Source organism: Phasianus colchicus, chromosome 5 (assembly GCF_987193195.1).
Source record: "Phasianus colchicus chromosome 5, bPhaCol1.hap1.1, whole genome shotgun sequence".
Classification (NCBI taxonomy): Eukaryota; Metazoa; Chordata; class Aves; order Galliformes; family Phasianidae; genus Phasianus; species Phasianus colchicus.
Window position 1 is genome coordinate 25039777 of NC_143440.1, and position 18630 is coordinate 25058406.

At 55.7% G+C, this 18630-nt stretch overlaps 2 protein-coding genes across 4 annotated transcripts in view; one reads left to right on the top strand and one right to left on the bottom strand.

Moving 5' to 3' along the window:
* Positions 1–7791: 7791 nt before the first annotated feature.
* Positions 7792–11789, top strand: CHST1 (carbohydrate sulfotransferase 1). The gene is made up of 2 exons (XM_031593498.2): positions 7792–7923; positions 9901–11789. The coding sequence occupies exon 2, from the start codon at positions 9945–9947 to the stop codon at positions 11199–11201; it is 1257 nt and encodes a 418-aa protein (XP_031449358.1). The 5' UTR covers positions 7792–7923; positions 9901–9944; the 3' UTR covers positions 11202–11789.
* Positions 11790–13812: 2023 nt separating this feature from the next.
* Positions 13813–18630, bottom strand: part of LOC116229186 (transmembrane protein 263-like) — a 219389-nt gene continuing 214571 nt past the window's right edge. For 2 of the 3 annotated variants that reach the window (XM_031593503.2, XM_090140970.1), the window contains exon 4: positions 13813–18565. In XM_031593503.2, coding sequence (XP_031449363.1) covers positions 18279–18565 — 287 coding nt within the window. In that variant the 3' untranslated portion in view covers positions 13813–18278. The remainder of the gene's footprint in view (positions 18566–18630) is intronic. The other variant, XM_031593502.2, reaches the window with a different exon arrangement.

Here is an 18630-nt window from a genome sequence, read left to right on the forward strand (position 1 = left end):
TCCCTTCACTGTTAAACGCCAGTTATTTTCTTCCGAGGGCTGGAATTGCCTTTGGCCATCTCTCCTGCTCCCTGCCTGCCGCCCTGGGACCAGTTAGGGAACCGGAGCGAGGGAGCAAACAATCCCAAAATGCCCTGGGGAGGTCATTTAGCCCGCTTAGTGCAGTTGAGACTATGTGACTCCAGCACGAAGAGCTCAGGATGGTTTGTCTGCACCAGTGCTCCCACTGCCATGCTGTGCCTGCAACGGGAAGATGCAGGGATGGGTGTGCAAGGCTGGGACAGAGCTCGTGGCCAGCCCTGCGTGCCCCCATCCTCGGGGAGCAGCTCCTGTCTCCCTGGGTCACAGTGGCACGAGGCCGAGCTCAGAGGTTTTGCTCCTTGCTCTGATGGGGAGGAAGCAATGGAAGGATCGATCGCATCGACCTGGCAGAGTTCTCAGTGATGCTGGGGTCACCTTGAGACTCAAGCCCCGGCTCTCTGTTCCCAGCCACATTTCCACGTGCGCACCACAGGCAGCAGTGCCCCATCATGGGACCTTCTCCAGCCCTCTGGCCCCGGGGTGAGGGGCACACGGGGAACTCCCCATTGCTGCCATCCCTCCTCCACCCACAGCACAGCTGCCCTGTTGTGCTCCTCAGCAATTTATCACCAAGACACTTACTTTATAAATATTAAATGAAGGGTTCCATAAATTTTTAACACAGAAATAAAACTGCATTTGGTGAAGGAAAAGAAAAAAAAAAAAACACAGAAAGAAACCAACCACTCTCCTCACCCCTTCCCATTGCCTTCTTCCCTTCTCTTGGCCTTCCCTTGGGACAAGACAGCAACGTGCTCAGTCCCAGGCCTGTGAACACAAGGCTGGTGCCCAGCAGGGGCACGGCACTGGGTGCTTGTCAGTACAACCACAAAAACACCACGTTCTGAGCCCCACTCCGCAGGGCAATACTGATACACTGCCTGTGCCCATCTCTCTTCTTCAGTACTTGCGTCTGGCCACGCTTGGGTCCAAAGGACAACATGGGGGCAATCCATTGGGTCATCTATTGAAGCCAGGCATGCTGCTGCCCCTCTGCTCCCCTCACTGTGTCCCATCCCCGTTCCTGTGGCCATAGAGGAGGCTGAGGATGGTGTGGTCACCAGCACCATGGATCTGGGGCTGCCCAGGAGCTGCAGAACCACGCATCCCTCACTGCCAGCCCTCCGCAACCACAAGTGTGGATGAATCATTAGGACAAGTGCTACTACAGCCTGAGCGCAAATGAGGGAAGATTGGGCCTTTGGCAGATAACAGCTCTTTGCTCAAGTGTGCTGCTCTCCCGCACTCACTGCTCAAGCAGCCGCTCTGCCGCTCCCTGGGGCCAGCACGTGGCTCTGCAGCCTCTGAATTTCCCACAACTCTTCATCACTGCCTGGACATCTCCAGCAGCGTGGGGTGATTTTGGGATGAAGGCTGCCCCATCACAGCTCTCTGCTCCCACAGCTCCCGTATTGTGCAGTGGGAGCAACTCCGAGCCATTGCCAGGGGGCTGCGGGATGCAGCAGAAGGATGCTCATGGCCCCAGCTGCCAACCCATGCGGCAGAGCCAAAGCAGGAACTAATAAAAGTGATTTTAAAAACAATAATGGCAATACACATTATTAAAATCCACGCTCAGCTGGGCGCTGGGCTTACCAAGCATTTCCCCGGCTTTTGTCAGGTGGTGGGATTGCCCCAGACACCGGGGCAGGGTGTATGACAAGGAGAGACAATGATCAATTTTTAATATTGCATATTTAAGCAGGCTCAGGCTCCAATCCGTCATATCCCCTGGCTTTCCCTAAAATTAATCTTCAATAGCTTATCGAGAACTTCAGAAAATTAATATCCAGCATTTCACCTTAGGGGAGAAGCACTTTCTCTGGATGAATATGCATGCAGGAGGGAGAGAGCACGACAGAGCATCTGCCCGCAGGACTTCAGCTTCAAAAGAAGATTTCAGCTGAGCCCTTCCACACCCGGAGGACCGAGCGCCACAGGGCTGGGATGGTGCAAATAGACGCAGCCGCTCCCAGGTTGCACTACATGTGCCTACAGGAGGCTTCAGCTCTGTACAAAGGGCCCAAATGAATGAATCTGCCCTTAATGCCAGGCCACGGGAGCATGAAGAGGAACAGAACTGTTTGTTCCCCCACTGTCTGATGCCAGGGAGCTCAGCATCTGCATTCCCGCTCCCAAGCCCAGCAGCCTTGACTCTGAGGCTGGGCAGGACTCATGGCACTGAAGCATGGCATGTTCACCAGTGAATGCTTCTGGAGCAGCTCCCCGGGAGGCAGTGCTGCTGCCAAACAGTGCCCAGGAGCCAAGAAAGGAACCAAAACCCAATTTCCCATCCCCAGGAAGGAATGGGGAGGAAAGAGTGACAGGCACCTGCAGAGAACCAGAGAATGTCCTACACCGTGTCACCAGTTCCCCCATTAAACCGACCCTGTGGCAATGGATTAAGGGGTCAGGAAGCACGGGGCCACATCTGAGACTGGATTACTGTCTGCACGAGAATTAAATAGGGATTATCAGCAGCCCAACAGGCACAGTTGGGGCCAGGTCACGGGGATGTCTGATTCCCCCTCCACAGCAGGTCCCCCACGGCCACCAGGGCTGGCTTTGATGCCCCTCATGTCCCTGCATCTCATCCCACGATGGCATCAGCCAGCAGTGGAAGTGCAATGCTGGAAGTGGTTCTATCCCTCAGAAGGAGTAATTATGGATCTCCATAAAGAGAGCACTTATCATGATGTGTTCATCTTCCCTGACACCTCCTGTACAGTGCCCTGGCTGCGTTCCGCAAACACTAATTAATTAAGCCATATACCTTTGCTGGGAGCTGCAGCAGGAGCACTGCCTGCTGCCGGGGAGCGCTGCAGGGCCAACCACCCCATGCGTCCCTACAGGAATGGGGCCTGGAGCCCTGAAGGAGGCACACAGAGGGAGCCATAATGGGAGAACCAACGCCTGAAAGAGGACATAGTAACAGTTAATGAGAAATAAAGAAATGGGCCCGAGAGGGCTGCCAGGGAGCAGATGGCTGGAGGTGTAACAACGAAAACCAAGACGGAACCCTTCCCCCCAAAAACAAACAAAGCAAATGTTGTGCCGACAATAAAGATGAAGCCTCCAGGGGTAATTTGGGGAATTACAGATCAGTAAATTGCACATCTGTGTGCACCAAATTGATTGGAATGATAATTAAAACCAGAACATCTCATAATATGGCCCAGTGTGTGCATCTCAGAAGAAGCTCACGTCACACTAATCTCTTGGATTTCCTCGAATGCCACAGCCCAGCAATGGATGAGACATAACGAGGTGGGTATTTCTTTAGAGCTCCTTTGACATAAAGCAGTGCTGGCAGCTGCTGTGGAGCAGGAGACCATGCTTGGGTGGCCAGTGAGGAGCTGAGAGCAGGAGGATAACAGGTTGAGCTTTGGGATGGCGAGGGATTAGCTGCAGTGAGTCTGGATCTGCTCTTGGTTTCCACTGCTGAGTAGGTCATTAGTGGCTAAGATGGAGGAACAGGGGTAGGGGATGGGAGCACAGCCTGGTTTAGGTGATTCATAACCATTGGAGAGAGTGAGGAGCTCTGGTGATCCCTTGACACACTGCATGGATGGGAACCACACTGACAAATTGCATTAGTGCCAATAAAAGCAGAGAAATGTGCTTTGCTGTGTAAAATGTATGGGCCTGGTGGACCTGGGAGGGCTCCTGCCTCATAGAATCATTAAGGTTGGAAAAGACCATCTAGTCCAGCCACTGACCCATCCCCACCATGCCTACTAACCACATCCCTCCATGCCACGCTACATGTTTCTGGAATGCCTCCGGGGACGGTGACTCTACCACCTCCCAGGGCAGACTGTGCCACTGCCTCACCTCTCTTTCTGATAAGAGTTTTTTCTCAATATCAGCTGCAGAGGGGCATGGGCTGCCCTAGGAATGGATCTGTGCAAGGGGTCCACAGCAGCACCAGGAAGGACAGCTCGGTGTCCTCCAGCACCTACATGAGAGCAGGAGGCAAGGTGATGAGATGCAGAGACGTGAAAGGAAAATCTCACTTTGTACACTATGAGATTGAACTATGGGCTGTTTTGTTTTTTGTTGTTTTTTTTTTTTTTTTTTTTTTTCCACAGGAAACAGCTGTTTGAGACCAGAAACTCAATGAGACTCTGTGCTGGATTAGCCATACACACAAATGTCAACAGAAGCCAGAGCTTCCCCATTACAAGTGACATTTTGTGATGGGGATGGGATGATGCCTTGTGCATGGGGCTGGCCACCAATGTCCCACCCTGCAATCTGGCAGGGTGACAGCTGTCACCACTCCAGGGACACCCTGCCATTGAGAAGGAGCACAATGCAAGCACCACACAGCACCTGGCTGAGGCTGCCCCATCCCAGGGTGAGAAGGGTGGGAGGCTTCTGCTCCGTCCCACATTGGATACAGGAGGATATTTGCCTGATCACATTGAACACACACCACTTCCCTCTCCTCCATGCCAGCCCTGTGTCTCACCTTGCTCAGAACCATAGAGATGGAGCTTACTACAGCACAAGAGCATTTCTGCCACTCCCCGTGCTCCTGTCATACCCATTTCCCATCAGAGTAGGGAGGAGTCCACTGGTGCCCCAGCAAGTAGCCCACGTGAGGCTGTCTGTACTCTTTTAAGAGAGAAGAACTCTTCCCCTGTGCTCCCCTCCCTGCTCCTCTCTTCCACATCCATCATCATTAGCAGCCATAAACGTCAGATCCGCAGCCATTAGGCTGCTGGTCCTGGATAAATAATGCTTTTCATATTTAATTTACAAGTGGCTGCGGAGCCTCTTTGGGGTGCAAGGGTTAATTAAGAGCCAAATTAGATGGAAATGTTTCTCCCCAAGGAAAGTCAATTAAATCTCCCTGGCAAGGCCCCAGAGCTGGGCACAACCTCTCTTATAGGGCAGTTCCTGTGCACATCTGGAGCTCGAGCAGCTCTCAGGGCCAGGATGGCCCAGCACCAAGGGCTTGGTGAGAGGTGGCCAGAAGGATGCCCACGGCCCATCCTCCTCCTGCTGCACCAACGCACCGCCAGACCTTCCCCTGGGAAGCAGATCTCAGCAGGATCTCACCGTGACCCCGCTGTGCAGGTGGCAGCAGCTCCTGGCCGCCTTCCAGCCATCTGCACGCCAAAGCAGCACCCGCTGCAAATCGCAGCAGCTCTGCAAACAGCAAACAAGCAGCTGGCAGCCTGCGTGCGCCTGATAGCCTTCCTGCGCCGGTGTGCCGGCACAGCTCTTTCCTTCCTGAGACAAGGCTGCGTGTGGAGCAGCGCTGCTGGAACAGAGACAACACCAAAAAACAACCACCATCACAAAGCCTGTTGAGAAGGAAGGAAGATCCCTTGGGATGGCAAGGGAGTTTGTTTGCATGGACTTCCTAGAAACAATAAGACAGAGGTGCTCAGCACCAGTGCACAGCATCCTGCAGAGATGTGTCCACCTATGCGGGACTGCTCACTTGGATGCCCCCCAGCAGGGCAGAAGGACAGCTCCATCCCAGCCACCACCACATCAGCCTCCTGGGCACAGGATCTCCCAGAGACACCTCCAACCAGGCAGGACAACCCCAGAGCAGAGCTAACACAGAGCAGGGTGGATGTTGCTGGATTTGGAATCCTGAGCTAGAAATCCTTGAGAGCTCCCCTCTGCCTGGGGCCAAGGCCTTCAACTGAGCCTTGTGCCAAAACACTGCTGCCCCAGGATGGGGTGGATCCCATGTGAATTGACTCACCAAGCTCACAGGGGCATCAGCCTGCTGCCAGTACCACCAGCATGGGGATAGTGACACATGGTGCCACTGCTGGGTGTCTGCCCACGAGCCAGCTGCCTTCAGAGAGCCCCTGTGAGCAGCGATATTAATGATGCTCCTTTTGATATGCAAACGGAGCGCTCATTACACCTCGCTCTCGCCCCGCATCCTCCAAGCTGTTAATTAAAGAGCGTGCAGGCAGCAGGCAGAAAATTATCATCGTCGCCTGCAACATAAACCGACAATGCTCCGGTGGCCCACCCCCATGCAGCAGCAAGACAGACAGACAGACAGACTGACTGACCGACCCACCCTGCCCAGCCAACCCTGAAGGCCCCCCCATGTACCTGGAGCCATTAGCACAGAGGTAGGATGGTGGGTGGGAGTCCCACAGAGCTGCACGGCCCCCAGCAAGCACTTTAGGGAGGAGGGTAGGGCGAGCTGGATAGGAGGCAGGTGGGTGAGGATGCTCAGTGGCTCACAGCTGGGGTCCTGCTTCTAAATCTGCAGCAAGTGGAAGGAAGGGAGCTGCAGCCTGGGATTGGCACTGCTGGGGCTGAGGAGGGACCAAATGAACTGTTAGCAAATGGAACTCTGACTCCTTATCACATTAACTAGGGGAAAAACTGAAAGAAGTAGTATAATGCCCTGATACTTTATATGGGATTGCCATGCTTCTGTGTGCGTGCCAATATTAAATGTGCATTTCTGTGTCTGCCGTGCCTGGTGTACAACATCACCCACCTGCAGGCACTCTGCTGCCTGCACCGAGGTATGGCTTTCCATGCTCATACATCCACATGGGAAGGTCTTGGGACAGTTCCTGCTGATGAGCTGCCAGCAAGACACCACAGTGCTGTTGGTTTCCAACCACCCAGCAAAAGCCCACTGCTAACGGTTGGGCAAGGTCCATCCAAAATCCAGTTCACTGCTGCCCAATGAGAGGAGTGGAGGGGATGGGGAGAACTCAGCGACAGCAGCCCCTGACCCCAGATCCTGGCTGTGCCCATCCCCGGCTGCATGTGAGCAATGGGAATGGCCATGGGCACATTCTCCTCCCAGCTTCACTGTTGGTTTATGGCAGACCCTCCCAGGCAGTTATGTGGTTAAGGTACAGTTTTTGAACCATAACTCAAGGCAAGAGGAGAAAACACAAGGGCTCCATGGAAATCTGCTGCAGAGGACTGCGGGAATGGGAGCCTTTGGGTATGGAGGAGTGTCAGCAGCCTGGCTGAGCACTGTGAAATAGCGGGATCTGAGGGCTGGCACAGGGCATGGAGCTGCCGTGGGGGCTGTCGCTGCAGGGAGGGGGATAACTATTGGAGCGGGCTGCCTTGGAGGTGGGGTAGTCTCTGTCCCCAGAGGGGTTTATGAACCAGAGGGGTTTATGTGGCACTGAGGACAGTGGTTAGCAGGCATGGTGGCGGTGGGTTGGCAGTTGGACGTGGTGATTCCTACCTTAACGATTTTATGATGCTCGTGGCAGTGCTCCCCGGGCTGTGGTGGGTTCCTGGTGCAGGACTACGACCCTCCGAGGGGATACGCATACATATGTACATTTCTGAGGAGCAGAGTGCGCCGCAAAACGAGCACATGCCAGCAAACGGAAGGGCAGCTCACGCCCGCATCCATCGACTGGCCCCAGGGCCCTCCGCTGGACTGCGACTGCAGAGCTCTGGGGCACATCCCCCGGGGAAAAAAAATAACTGTAAAAATATTAGAAAGAAAAAAAGGGGAAAACTTGGGGGGGACTTCGCAGCTCGGCAGAGACCGGGGCTACGCTGCCGGACCGCCCGGAGGAAGAAGGGAGGGAGGGAAGGAGGGAGCGAGCAAGAAGGGGAGGAGGGAGGGGAGAAGAAGCGCAGCCCCCTCCCGGCCCTCCCCTCGCCTCTCCCCGCCACCGAGCGCGACCGAGGGGCGTGGAGGGGCGGCCCCGGCCGGCAGTGGGCGCGGGCAGGGCGGTACGCGGCGCTGGGCCCCCGCGGCGCGGCTCGGCTCGGCGGAGCTCCGCCAGCGGGGCTCGGCGTGCGCGGCCCGGCAGCCGCGGCGCGGGGCCGCCGGGGATGCGGGGGGAGCTGGCCGCGGCGCCGCTCCAGGTAAGGGCGGCGGGAACGGCCCCGCGGCGCGGCTCTGCCCGGGGCCCTTCGCCGGCCGCCAACTTCGCCGTGCCGGGAGAGGGCGGCGGGATCGCCGCCGTCCCGCAGCCGGGCGGAGGGAAAGGGGTGCGGCGGAGCTCAGGGGGTCGGAGCTGCGCGGGTCCCGGCGCTGCGGGAAGGGGCGGCTGCGTGGGCCGAGGGTCGCTCCTCGGGGAGAGGAGCCCCCCGGGCCCCGCAGGGATGATGATGCTTGCGGGCAGCGGGGCGTTCAGCGGGAGCGCCATCGGAGTGGGCTGATCCGGGCGGCCGCATCCTCGGGAGGAGCGATGCAGTTGAGCAGATGAGAGATAAACAGGCGCAGGTGGATGCTGCGATAAGGAAACTCCGGGACCGGCTCGGGAGCGATTAATTAACTGGGAAGGCGAATGCTGAATGCCAGGAGGAGAGAAAAAAAAAAAAGAACCCCCGGCGACAAACCCCGCGATTTCAGTGCTGCTCCGAGCGGGCAGCGACCTGCGGGGTGCGCGTAGCGCGAACCATCTCTCGGTCCCTCGGAAACGCGGCCGGGATGGGGACGGGGGTCGTGGGAGGAGCGAGCGGACCCGAGCGCGGTGCCCCGAGCCCTGTCCTTCGGGAGGTGCCGTAGGAGCGGCGGTGCACGTGGAGAGCGGAGCGAGCCCCGGGGGGAGCCGCAGCCAGAGGGAGCGCGGACTGTGGCGTGCGGCGGTGCCGAGCACCCGCTGCCGCCCGCAGGGATTCCTCTGCCGCGGTCCCACGGCCGGGCGCTGAGCCGCGCCGCTCGGCCGTGCCTCTGTCCCGGGCGAGTGGGCTGTGGGGGTATGCAGAGGCGCGGGTGCGACTAAGCCGACCCGACCGCGTGGGATGCCGCCCCGCAGCCCGTCCGCAACGTGTCCCGTCGCGGGGAGAAGTCGAGGGACACCGGGACCGGCGGCGGGTGCCCGGCCGAGAGTTGTTCTGCAGCGCTGCGGCTCTTCGTGCACGGACGGAAGGAGCGCGGCCGCAGCGGCCGCAGCCGCGTTCGAGGGGCTGCCCGGGGAAGGAACGCCGCGCCCGGGGCGCCGCTCGTCGTAACGGCGATGCCGTGAGCCCCGCGGTTCCCGTGGCCGGAGCGCGACGAGGACCCGCTCCCTGCGGAGCCCTCCGCAGCGCTGTCCACCGGGTGCTGCGGCAGCGCGGATGCCGGGAGAGCTTCTCGTCCCGCGTCCCTCTCCGCGCCGCTGGGAGCGCGTCCGGGCGCACGGGCGACCGCGCCCCGCTCCCCGCCCTCCTCGCCCCCCTGGGCGGCTGCCGCTCTGGGTTGCGGTTTCCAGCTGGTCCCAAAGTCCTGAGTCACTGCGCGGTTTCTATGGAAACAAGCGATGATGGGATCGGGGGGTAGAGGGTGCCGGCTGGCGGGATCGGGGCGCGCCCGGCACCGCACCGTCCCGAAGTCCCGCATCTCCCGTCGGGGAATAGAAGCAGAGACTGGGAGGGCGGGCGACCGTGTGCGAGCCGTCCTCCCGCAGTACGGGAGTTGGGGCTCTGTGTGAAGGGTGCAGTGTGGCTGGCCAGCACTAGAGAGCAGGAAAGAGGTCCCACTTGGCAGCTTCCTCTCAGAAGATGGCACATCCCGGACCTCTCTCGAATAGGCAGACTTGGAAAAATAAAGAAGCCTTGGAAAAAGTGTTGTCTTGGTGGCTCCAAAAGGGCTCAGAGAACCTCGTGAAGCTTTCAAGCCTACACTTTTTCTGAAAACATTCCATATCTCTGGAAGTCCTGGCTGGAATCATCTCTGGAATTGTGCCAGCCTCTTGCTGTTGTCCTCTCCTCTGAAGCAGGCTCTGCAGTGTGTGGCTGGGATCCACGTGGTTAGACCCGATGCGCGTGCACTGTGGGAGGGCATTTGCTGGTAGTAGGAATGTTCTGGTCCTTCTCTCTTGTCCTTGCTCACCCCGTGCCTTCTCTGTTGGGTTGCAGACACCAAGACAACCTGTGAAGAAGCCCCATGAAGGTGACCAGCCATGCAATGTTCCTGGAAGGCTGTCCTCCTACTAGCCTTGGCATCCATTGCGATCCAGTACACGGCAATCCGCACCTTCACCGCCAAATCCTTCCACAGCTGCCCCATCCCCGTGAACTGCAGCCTGAGCCAGGATGCTGACGCGGCCGAGCGGCTGTGTGATGAGAGCCCCACTTTTGCCTACAACCTCTCCACCAGGAAGACGCACGTCCTCATCCTCGCCACCACCCGCAGTGGCTCCTCATTCGTGGGACAGCTCTTTAACCAGCATTTCGACGTCTTCTATTTATTCGAGCCCCTCTACCACGTACAGTACACGCTGATCCCGAAGCTGACGCAGAGCAAGAGCACGACAGACCGGCGGGTGATGCTGGGGGCCAGCCGCGACCTGCTGCGCAGCCTGTATGACTGCGACCTCTACTTCCTGGAGAACTACATCAAGCCCCAGCCCATCAATCACACCACCGACCGCCTCTTCCGCAGGGGAGCCAGCAAGGCCTTGTGCTCACCGCCAGTCTGCGAGGCCCTGGGTGCCGTTGATCTCCACCTGGAAGAAGGGGACTGCGTGAAGAAGTGTGGCACCCTGAACCTGACGCTGGCCACTGAGTCCTGCAGGGAACACGGGCACGTGGCCATCAAAACCGTGCGGGTGCCCGAGGTGAATGACCTGAGGGCGCTGGTGGAGGACCCGCGGCTGAACCTGAAGGTGATCCAGCTGGTGAGGGACCCGCGGGGCATCCTGGCGTCCCGCAGCGAGACCTTCCGAGACACCTACCGGCTCTGGAGGATCTGGGATGGCACCGGCAGGAAGCCCTACAACCTGGACGTCACCCAGCTCACCACGGTGTGCGAGGACTTCTGGAACTCCGTTTCCACCGGCCTCAACCGGCCGCCATGGCTCAAGGGCAAATACATGCTGGTGCGGTACGAAGACCTGGCCCGGAACCCCATGAAAAAGACCGAGGAGATCTACGATTTCCTGGGCATCCCCATGGACGGCAACGTCGAGCGCTGGATACAGAACAACACGCGAGGGGACCGCTCCTCATCCAAGCACAAGTATGGGACGGTGCGCAACTCGGCGGCGACGGCAGAGAAGTGGCGCTTCCGTCTGTCCTACGAGATCGTGGCGTTCACCCAGCGCGCCTGCCAGCAGGTGCTGGCACAGCTCGGCTACCGGGCTGCCCGCTCCGAGGAGGAGTTGAAGAACCTCTCCATCAGCCTGGTGGAGGAAAGAGACTTCCTGCCCTTCTCCTAAGGCCGGGCCCCATTTTTGATACAGACCATTTCAAACTGTTGCCTTATTTTGTTTTCTTTTGTTTGGTTCCCCCCCACCCCTCTTTCTCGTCGTCTTCTCTCCAAAATTTGCACTAAATCTTGAGCGGGAATCTCAATGGAGTTCAGAGGAAGTGATTCTTGCCTCTCAACACGCTTTGGGCGCACGAGGAATCGGGTCTCTCCAAGCAAGAGCTAGAACTGTGGATGGGTAACAATGTTTACAAAACACACAAAATGTATAAAGCAACCTTCAAGCTTTCCAAACAGAAGGGTACCTGGGGTACTGTACTTTTGCACTGTTTACTTTTACAATGTAAGAGGTAAATATAAATATAATTTATGAATGGCATCATCCCCTCCAGAATAACCCCTTTACCCCACAATGACCAGGTCAGACTGGAAGCTGAACGTGGAGCAACCTCCTTGTCTCAGATCTCAGTTTAATATGTCTGTTGGAGTTATGTTATGGGGCTGAATGGGCGGTCAGCTGCTCCTACATGGTGGTTTGGTAACACCTGTGATACTTCTTTGTGCCAAAATCCCACAACAGGGAAAAAAAAAAAAAAAGAAAAGGGAAGAAAGTGATTGGGTGGTTTGGTAGAAGCCCAACACAAATGCTTTATTTCTGTGTTTTCTGTAAATAAAAGTGCAATAAAACTGACCTGGAGGTGAACTTCGACTGAAAGACTTCAGTAAGTACAGTGGGTGGATGCACCCACAGGCAGTGGCTGATGTCTGCAGATCCACCTGGCTCCCAGTGCAGTGGTGTCAGGCCAGGTTGGAGACCAGCATATCCCCATAAGGATGGCAGAGAGCTGCAAGCCTCCTCCTTCGGCAAGTGCACGTTAGCATCCAAACCTTGTAGCAATGCAAGCAGTGAAGCCAGAAGCAAGAACCTGTGGTTATTTCCAGGCACGATAGCTTGCTGGTGTGGTTGGCAGCAGGGACCCACATCCCCAGCACAGCCCCTTCAACTTGTCCCCCCTTGTTGGTTCTATGTGCCCCATGCCACATCCAATGCTGTTGGCATGAGCATTATTGTGCCCTACAGAGAGAAGTTCTCCAGGTTCAGGTCATTAAACAACCAGAATAAGAACAAGCAACCAAAAAGATTCTCCTGGAAATACAGAGATCTCCTTTGGTAGCTGGTAGCAGAGGCAGGAACCTCACACTCCAGGCACCCTGTATCCTAGGGGCTGAATGGGGCAGTGGGACAGGGATGCAGCAATATTGCAAGGCTGCAGAGCACTCAGCCTGACACAAGATGCCTGTCTGTTCAAACCTTGCCTGCTGACCAACTTCTCCAATCCAGCAAGGGACACCACCCACCCAACAACCCAACCCTGCAGGCACACTCTACTGACTGGCTGCAGAACCAGACCCCCCCCCCCAGAGGAATGAGGAGGGAAACTCCTTCCTCTTCTCCCCCCTTTAAAGAGCTCTGGAGGAACAGGTGCAGCTGCTACACAAGGTCAGCTTGTTAGGGGCATGTAGCAAATTGGCTTAATTTGGCAAACCTGCTTGAGCTGGGTAGGGGTGGAGAAATGGTGAGCAGTGGTGGTCAATCTGATGGCTCTCATCAACCACCTATGCTGTCTGCATGGTGACATGACCCACTGTAACCCTATGAGCAGAATGGGAACACGCGTGCTCTGCAGTGAATGCTTGCTCCATCCACTGCCCTTGGCTGCTCTGGGGGCAGCTCTGGGGAGAGCTTCACCACCCCAGGCACTTTCTCCTTCATTTTCCACCACCAGTGAAGCATCAACTAAATAAATGGCTTGATTGCCCTATTATTAGCTACTAAATTAATCCTTTTGTCAGCACTTAACAAATGCTGAGCTGTTGGCTCTCAGCCTTATCCCAGTAAAAGGGACACAGGCTGCAGGGCTGCCAACTTCCTCCTCCCTCAGCAGTCCTAGAGCTTGGTGGCTCCTCCATCGTGCTGCCATCATCCCTGCTCAAGGGCTGTGTGTTCCCAGGAGTGTGGGGCAGCTCTGGGGAGGTACCTGTGCCGTGGGAGAAGTGGCCAGGGTGACTGGCTGTGCCCATCCAGCACCCACGCTGCCTGCTAGTGAGCAAACACATGGGTCTGGCTGCTCCGTGAGGCTCCTCTCAGCTGTACAGTGGGAAGCAAAACTCCCCTGGGCTGTCAAAACAGACTGCTGCAGGGAGAAGGAGGTTTCTCTCCTTGGCCAGGAGAAGTGGCCACGCAAGCCTGCATCAAGAAATAGCATCTGTAGGGGCAAATTCTTCCATCTTTGCTGAGATTCCAGTTTCGGGGCAGCTAGCCTTTCCCTGGCACCAAATACCTCTCTGCACTGGTCTTTAAACCAAATGAAGAAATGGAGTTTAAAAGTCTTCTCAGAACTGCTCTTGCCATTCTAATCAGGAAACCTGCTTGTAGCAAAATGGCTTTTGAATCACAGTTGAAAGTCGTGTCCCAGTTTAAGCAGGGACTGAGCTTCAGCCCTGCTTGGTGCCTCATTTAGAGCCCTTAGGGGAGAGATGTGATTTCCCAAGGAATCTCTAACATCTTCACTCAACTGCACTTCCTCTGCTTGTTTTCCCTCACTGGAAACAAGAAACAGTGCAACAAAGATTTTTATCCTCAAATTTTACTGTAATTAAAATACAGAGATGCAGAATATTCCCAGAAACACACTGCAAAACAAACCAAGCAAACAGATTCAGTAAGAAACCAATTACAGACAATGAAATGATAAAGAACAAAAGTGTCCTCTGGAGCCTGGTGCCATGCATGGGACCACACAGCTGCAGCGACGGTGCCGGGTTAGCAAAGGGCTCCTTGGCTCCTGGAGGAGCAGAGATGGGCCCAACGTCCATCCTGGCAGCTCTGTGGCTCTCTCCATCCATCTCCACATTTATGCTCATGCTGTTATTTTCACCAGGATGACTTTGCAGTGGGGACACGGGAATGACCCACCCACAGGAACAAGAGCCAACAAGAGAACCCAGAGGGAAAGAAGTGGGTTAAGATTTTCCAGACATGAACACAAGCAGACAGAAAGGGGTGGAAGACATGCACTCCCTCTCCCAGCCAGGGCAGCCACAGGAGCAGACACCCTCTCTGCCCTCCCAGCTAATGTGAGTGTGGATGTGTAACGGAGGTCTCTGGGGGAGCTTTGGAGAGCTCTGCACCAAGGGCAAGATGAAAAGCGAAGGGAGGGGAAAAAAAGAAGGTGAACGCTAACAGGATGAGCAAGGGAAAAGGGAGGAAAGGAAGTGCCCATGGACTCTCTTCCAAGCCAGGGTAAGCCTGTGGGGCAGGGGAACGCCCAGCTGTGGTGGGGCACTGAGCTGTGTGTAGAATTGTGGCCCGGCCCTGCAGTGGGGAGATCCTGGCAAATGCCTGGGAGAGATCTGGGAGTGAAGAGGGGCTGACCTGGTGCCTGGACCCTCTGTTGGGCACACTGATCCAGCCAAATGGAAACAACCTCATTATCATCACTGTTGTGGAAGCAGGGCCCCAGCCAAGAGCAGAAAAACACCACACCCCAAAACTCATATTCTTCCATACTCTTCCCTAGGGCAAACTTTCTTACATTCATCCTCTGATTCAGAGGCTGTCCTAAGAATCAAATTCCCTTTGTGCTCCTCCCTTTCTTGCTCCCCCCATCTTCCTCTCCTAACACCAGGACCCAAATCTTCCTTGAATGAGCTCCCTTCACCCCCCCCATCCACCTTCACACTGTCCCCCTTGTACCAAGTCCCCCCAGCTGGTATAAATGGGATCGAAGCAAAACGTAGTTCTTTGCCTCTTCTTTAAAGAGGCTGTGAGAGGTGGCCTGGGTGGGCTCTGGGCTGGCTGAAGTCTCTTTAAGAAGGGAGGAGAAAAGCAGTGTCCAGCAGCTTTCCCATCCCAATCTGATCTCACCATCGTGCCACTGATGCTGTCAGGAGGCACCTTTGTGCTTACAGTGATGGATACCAAGGCTGTTTCCTTCTGCTCTGGCACAAAGAGTGCCCAGAAGAGCAGCTCAGGACTGGGTCACTCGGATCAAGCGAGCAGGCCTAGCACACCAGCAGCCGTACCTCCACAGGCCTTCCTCTGAGCCCAGTGTGTTTATGTATTCCTGAACACTCATTAAGCAGCAGGAGGCCCTGGTTTTTGAGTAGATTTAATCTTCTGTCCCCAGCTGCTAGTTTTCCCTTTTTTTGCTATTTATGGTGCATGAGCTCTCCATTAGCTGGGCTCAAAGGATAGCAGTTTGAGCTGGGATTTCCCCTCACATCTCTCCTCCCCTCTTCAGGCCATCCCTCAAATGGGGACAAACGGGGAACTTCACTCCATTTACTGCAGCGACTCACCAAAGAACAGAAGAGCAAAGACGGGAAACCCTTAGGTTCCCTACAGCCTTTCTCAATGCACTTTTATCACATTTTCCATGCCTGCAGACAATAGCTTGTGAAGGACCTAATGCTTTCCCCCAGAAGAACAGGCCTGTGTGGGATACTGGTTGCCAGAGCATGATGAGCTCCCCATCATCTGTCCAGAGGTGGGTAGTTATGTGAAGCTTTTTCACAGCATCTTCTCCTGCCTAAAGCCTTGGAGAGGTAGTGAGGAGGAGTCCCAGTGGGTAAGAAACTGTATCTTTCCAAGAGGGCTGGTGACAGCACAGCTAGTTATGCACAAGCAGCTTTTAGCTTTGGGGCTAGAGATGGATTCAGAAGCAGTCTGTGATTTGGAATAAGAAATGAGACACGCTGAGGGAGAGCGGTGAGCAGAGATCCATGCAGTGCAAACTGCCCTTCTGCTTAGCAGGGCATTCGCTACAAAGGAAGAACAGAAAAGGTTTCTTCTGGCCTTGCTCACTGCCATGAGCATCCCAGCAAAGTGCAGGCACACAAGACCTGATCTTTCTGTGAAGTTGCTGCCGTCAGAGACATAACCAACACATCTGGGTCAACTTGGCCTTCTCAAGAACAAAGCACACAAGGAGAGGAAATGCGCACTCATACTGAATGCCGTTTCCTCTTTAGAAACAAAGATGTAGGTTAAACCACTCTCATGCTATCCAGAGTAAAACAGTGTGGAGATCAGGAAGCTCTTCCCACTGCAAACGGCAGGTCTGCTGCCCAGCCAGGGGCACAGGGAGAACCTAGCAGCAGCATGATGAGCACAGGGACACAGTGACTTGTGGCAGGCCCAAAATGTGGACTGAATAAAGGTCAGAATCAAAACGGCTTCACAAGCCCAAGAACATTCAGGCAGGATGGGGAGGAGACGACTCGTACTTAAATATTCCCTGATGTTTGAGGCCTAGGCAGCCAGGAAATGCAATGAGCCTGCACAGGAAATGAAAACAAAGGAAGTTGGCTTCGATGTCCAAAGATAGGGCAGAAAGTAAACAAACGGCACGGACAGGAGAAAGGAGATTGTTCACATTCCTTTGGTTTCAGTAAACTAAGCTGTTGGGCCACGTAGAGGACATCTTCCTCAGAACTGTGATTATTGTGACAAGGACCCTATACAAACCTACATGCCAGAAGTGCCAAAGATGATGATGTGAACTCCTCCACGGCAGTGGCACAGTTTTGCTCACCTGGCTGAAAACATGCCTGTGGGTTGCTACGTACACACACGCTAACACATATGCATATCTATAAAACACAGCACAAACACTGCTTCACTTGCCTACGCATCCAACAGCTAACAACCTAGGCTACTAACCTGCCAAAGCCAGGGAAGGCAGAGTTAATGTTGGAACCTGCGGCTTTCCTCATCCCGAGAATCGCAGGGGACCGTGGAGTGTGAGCATGTGCACGTGCGTGTGTGTGAGTGCACGATGTCACTGACCCCCGAGCATCACGGGCCAGATTGAGGATGGCTATCGCTCCCAGATGGATGCAGGTGTCTGGGTTTCTGCGGCACTGAGAGTTTGGGTGGGCTTTTAGTGCAATACGGTGATTCAGAGGAGCCGGGCTGGAGCCCCTCCGGGACACGTTCCCCAAAGCAGTGCGTCCCACTCCCAGCCAGGCACTGCTCCCAGGGTGCTGAGCCACAGCAGAGTGAGGCTCTCTGTCTCCCTTCCCTCCCTGGAGCAGAACTTGGGTGGCATTTGGGTACACGCTTGCTTGTGGTTACCAGTGATATCTGTGGAGTGAAGGTGGCCTACAGCCAGAGTGCCCCTTTAGCAGATGGGGATACTGCAAGGACTTCAAAGGTCAAATCCAAAGGCAGGTTTGTGTCTCTACGGTAAGGGCACCTCTCCTCTCTCACCAGTGGGGCATCCACGAACTGTGCTGTAACATCACAGATGCCTGGCAGATACTGGCAGCTCTCTCCCCCAGTGAGAATATAGAGCAGATTTCATCCTCCTGCCTCCCACCAAGAAAATCCATGCAGAAGTTGATGGTCTGGGACATATGATACTCTTGTGTGGCATCATAACTGGAGCTGCTCTGTTCAGATTGAGGGTTCCTTCTCTGAAGGGTGCAATTCAGCCAGGGAGCGTGTGATTGGGAGCAGTTTGTGGGTGGGCCCTGAAAGAAAACCTAAGAGATGCAGGGCAGGAGGGAGGTTTCCCCCTCTTCACAGTATCTCTCTTTTGTGTCAGTGGAACTTTCTTCCACCGTTCTCCCCCAGACAGACTTCCCAAGCACAGCTCCCAGGGCTGAGGGAAGTGTTGTTTCAAAGGCTGTCTTCCCTGATGAAGCTGAAATCAACTACACAACCCACACCCCAAGACAGGCGTAACTCACCCCGTCCCCTTGTCCCTGGCTCCAGGCAGATGGAGCCTCTCCCACCCCTCTGTGCTTACAAGAGGCAGAAGGGAGGAAAGAAACCACAAAACAGAGACAACTGTGCCTTTGAAGTCCTCGGAGCAGAGATGGTTCCCAGGAGGTGATGGGAGTGAAAGGCATAGACAGTGGCTCTGGGAGCCCTGAGCCAAGCAGGTGGTGCTGAGCAGGCTGCAGCCGGAGTCTGCTCGGTGCTTGACCCTCCCTGAAGCGGCTGGTTCCAACTCAAAGAGGTGCTGTGTGGGGGAGAGTATGGGCAGGTAGACCTTTTGGAAAGAGGCCGCGATAGGGATTAGTCAGCCTTGTCCTTCTTCTTTGTGGTGAAAGGGACTTTGCCAGCGACCGCGCTGCCCACAGCTCCAACGCCGCCGGTCACGGCCGAGACGCTGCCCTTCACCAGTCCAACGCCGGCAGCGGGGACGCTGGTCACAGCCGTCTTGGTGAGCTCCAGACTCTTGCTGCCCACCCAGGCGACTCCTCCCAGCGTGGCACCCACCGCTCCCCGGGTGATGCTGAACAGGCCGCCCGTCACTCTCCAGATCACCCCCGCCTGCTGCTGCGGATGGTCCTTGCTGGCATCTGTGGGAGAAAAAGAGGGACAGTCAGTGGGGCCAGACTGAGGGTCTTCTCCCCAGGCAGCGCTC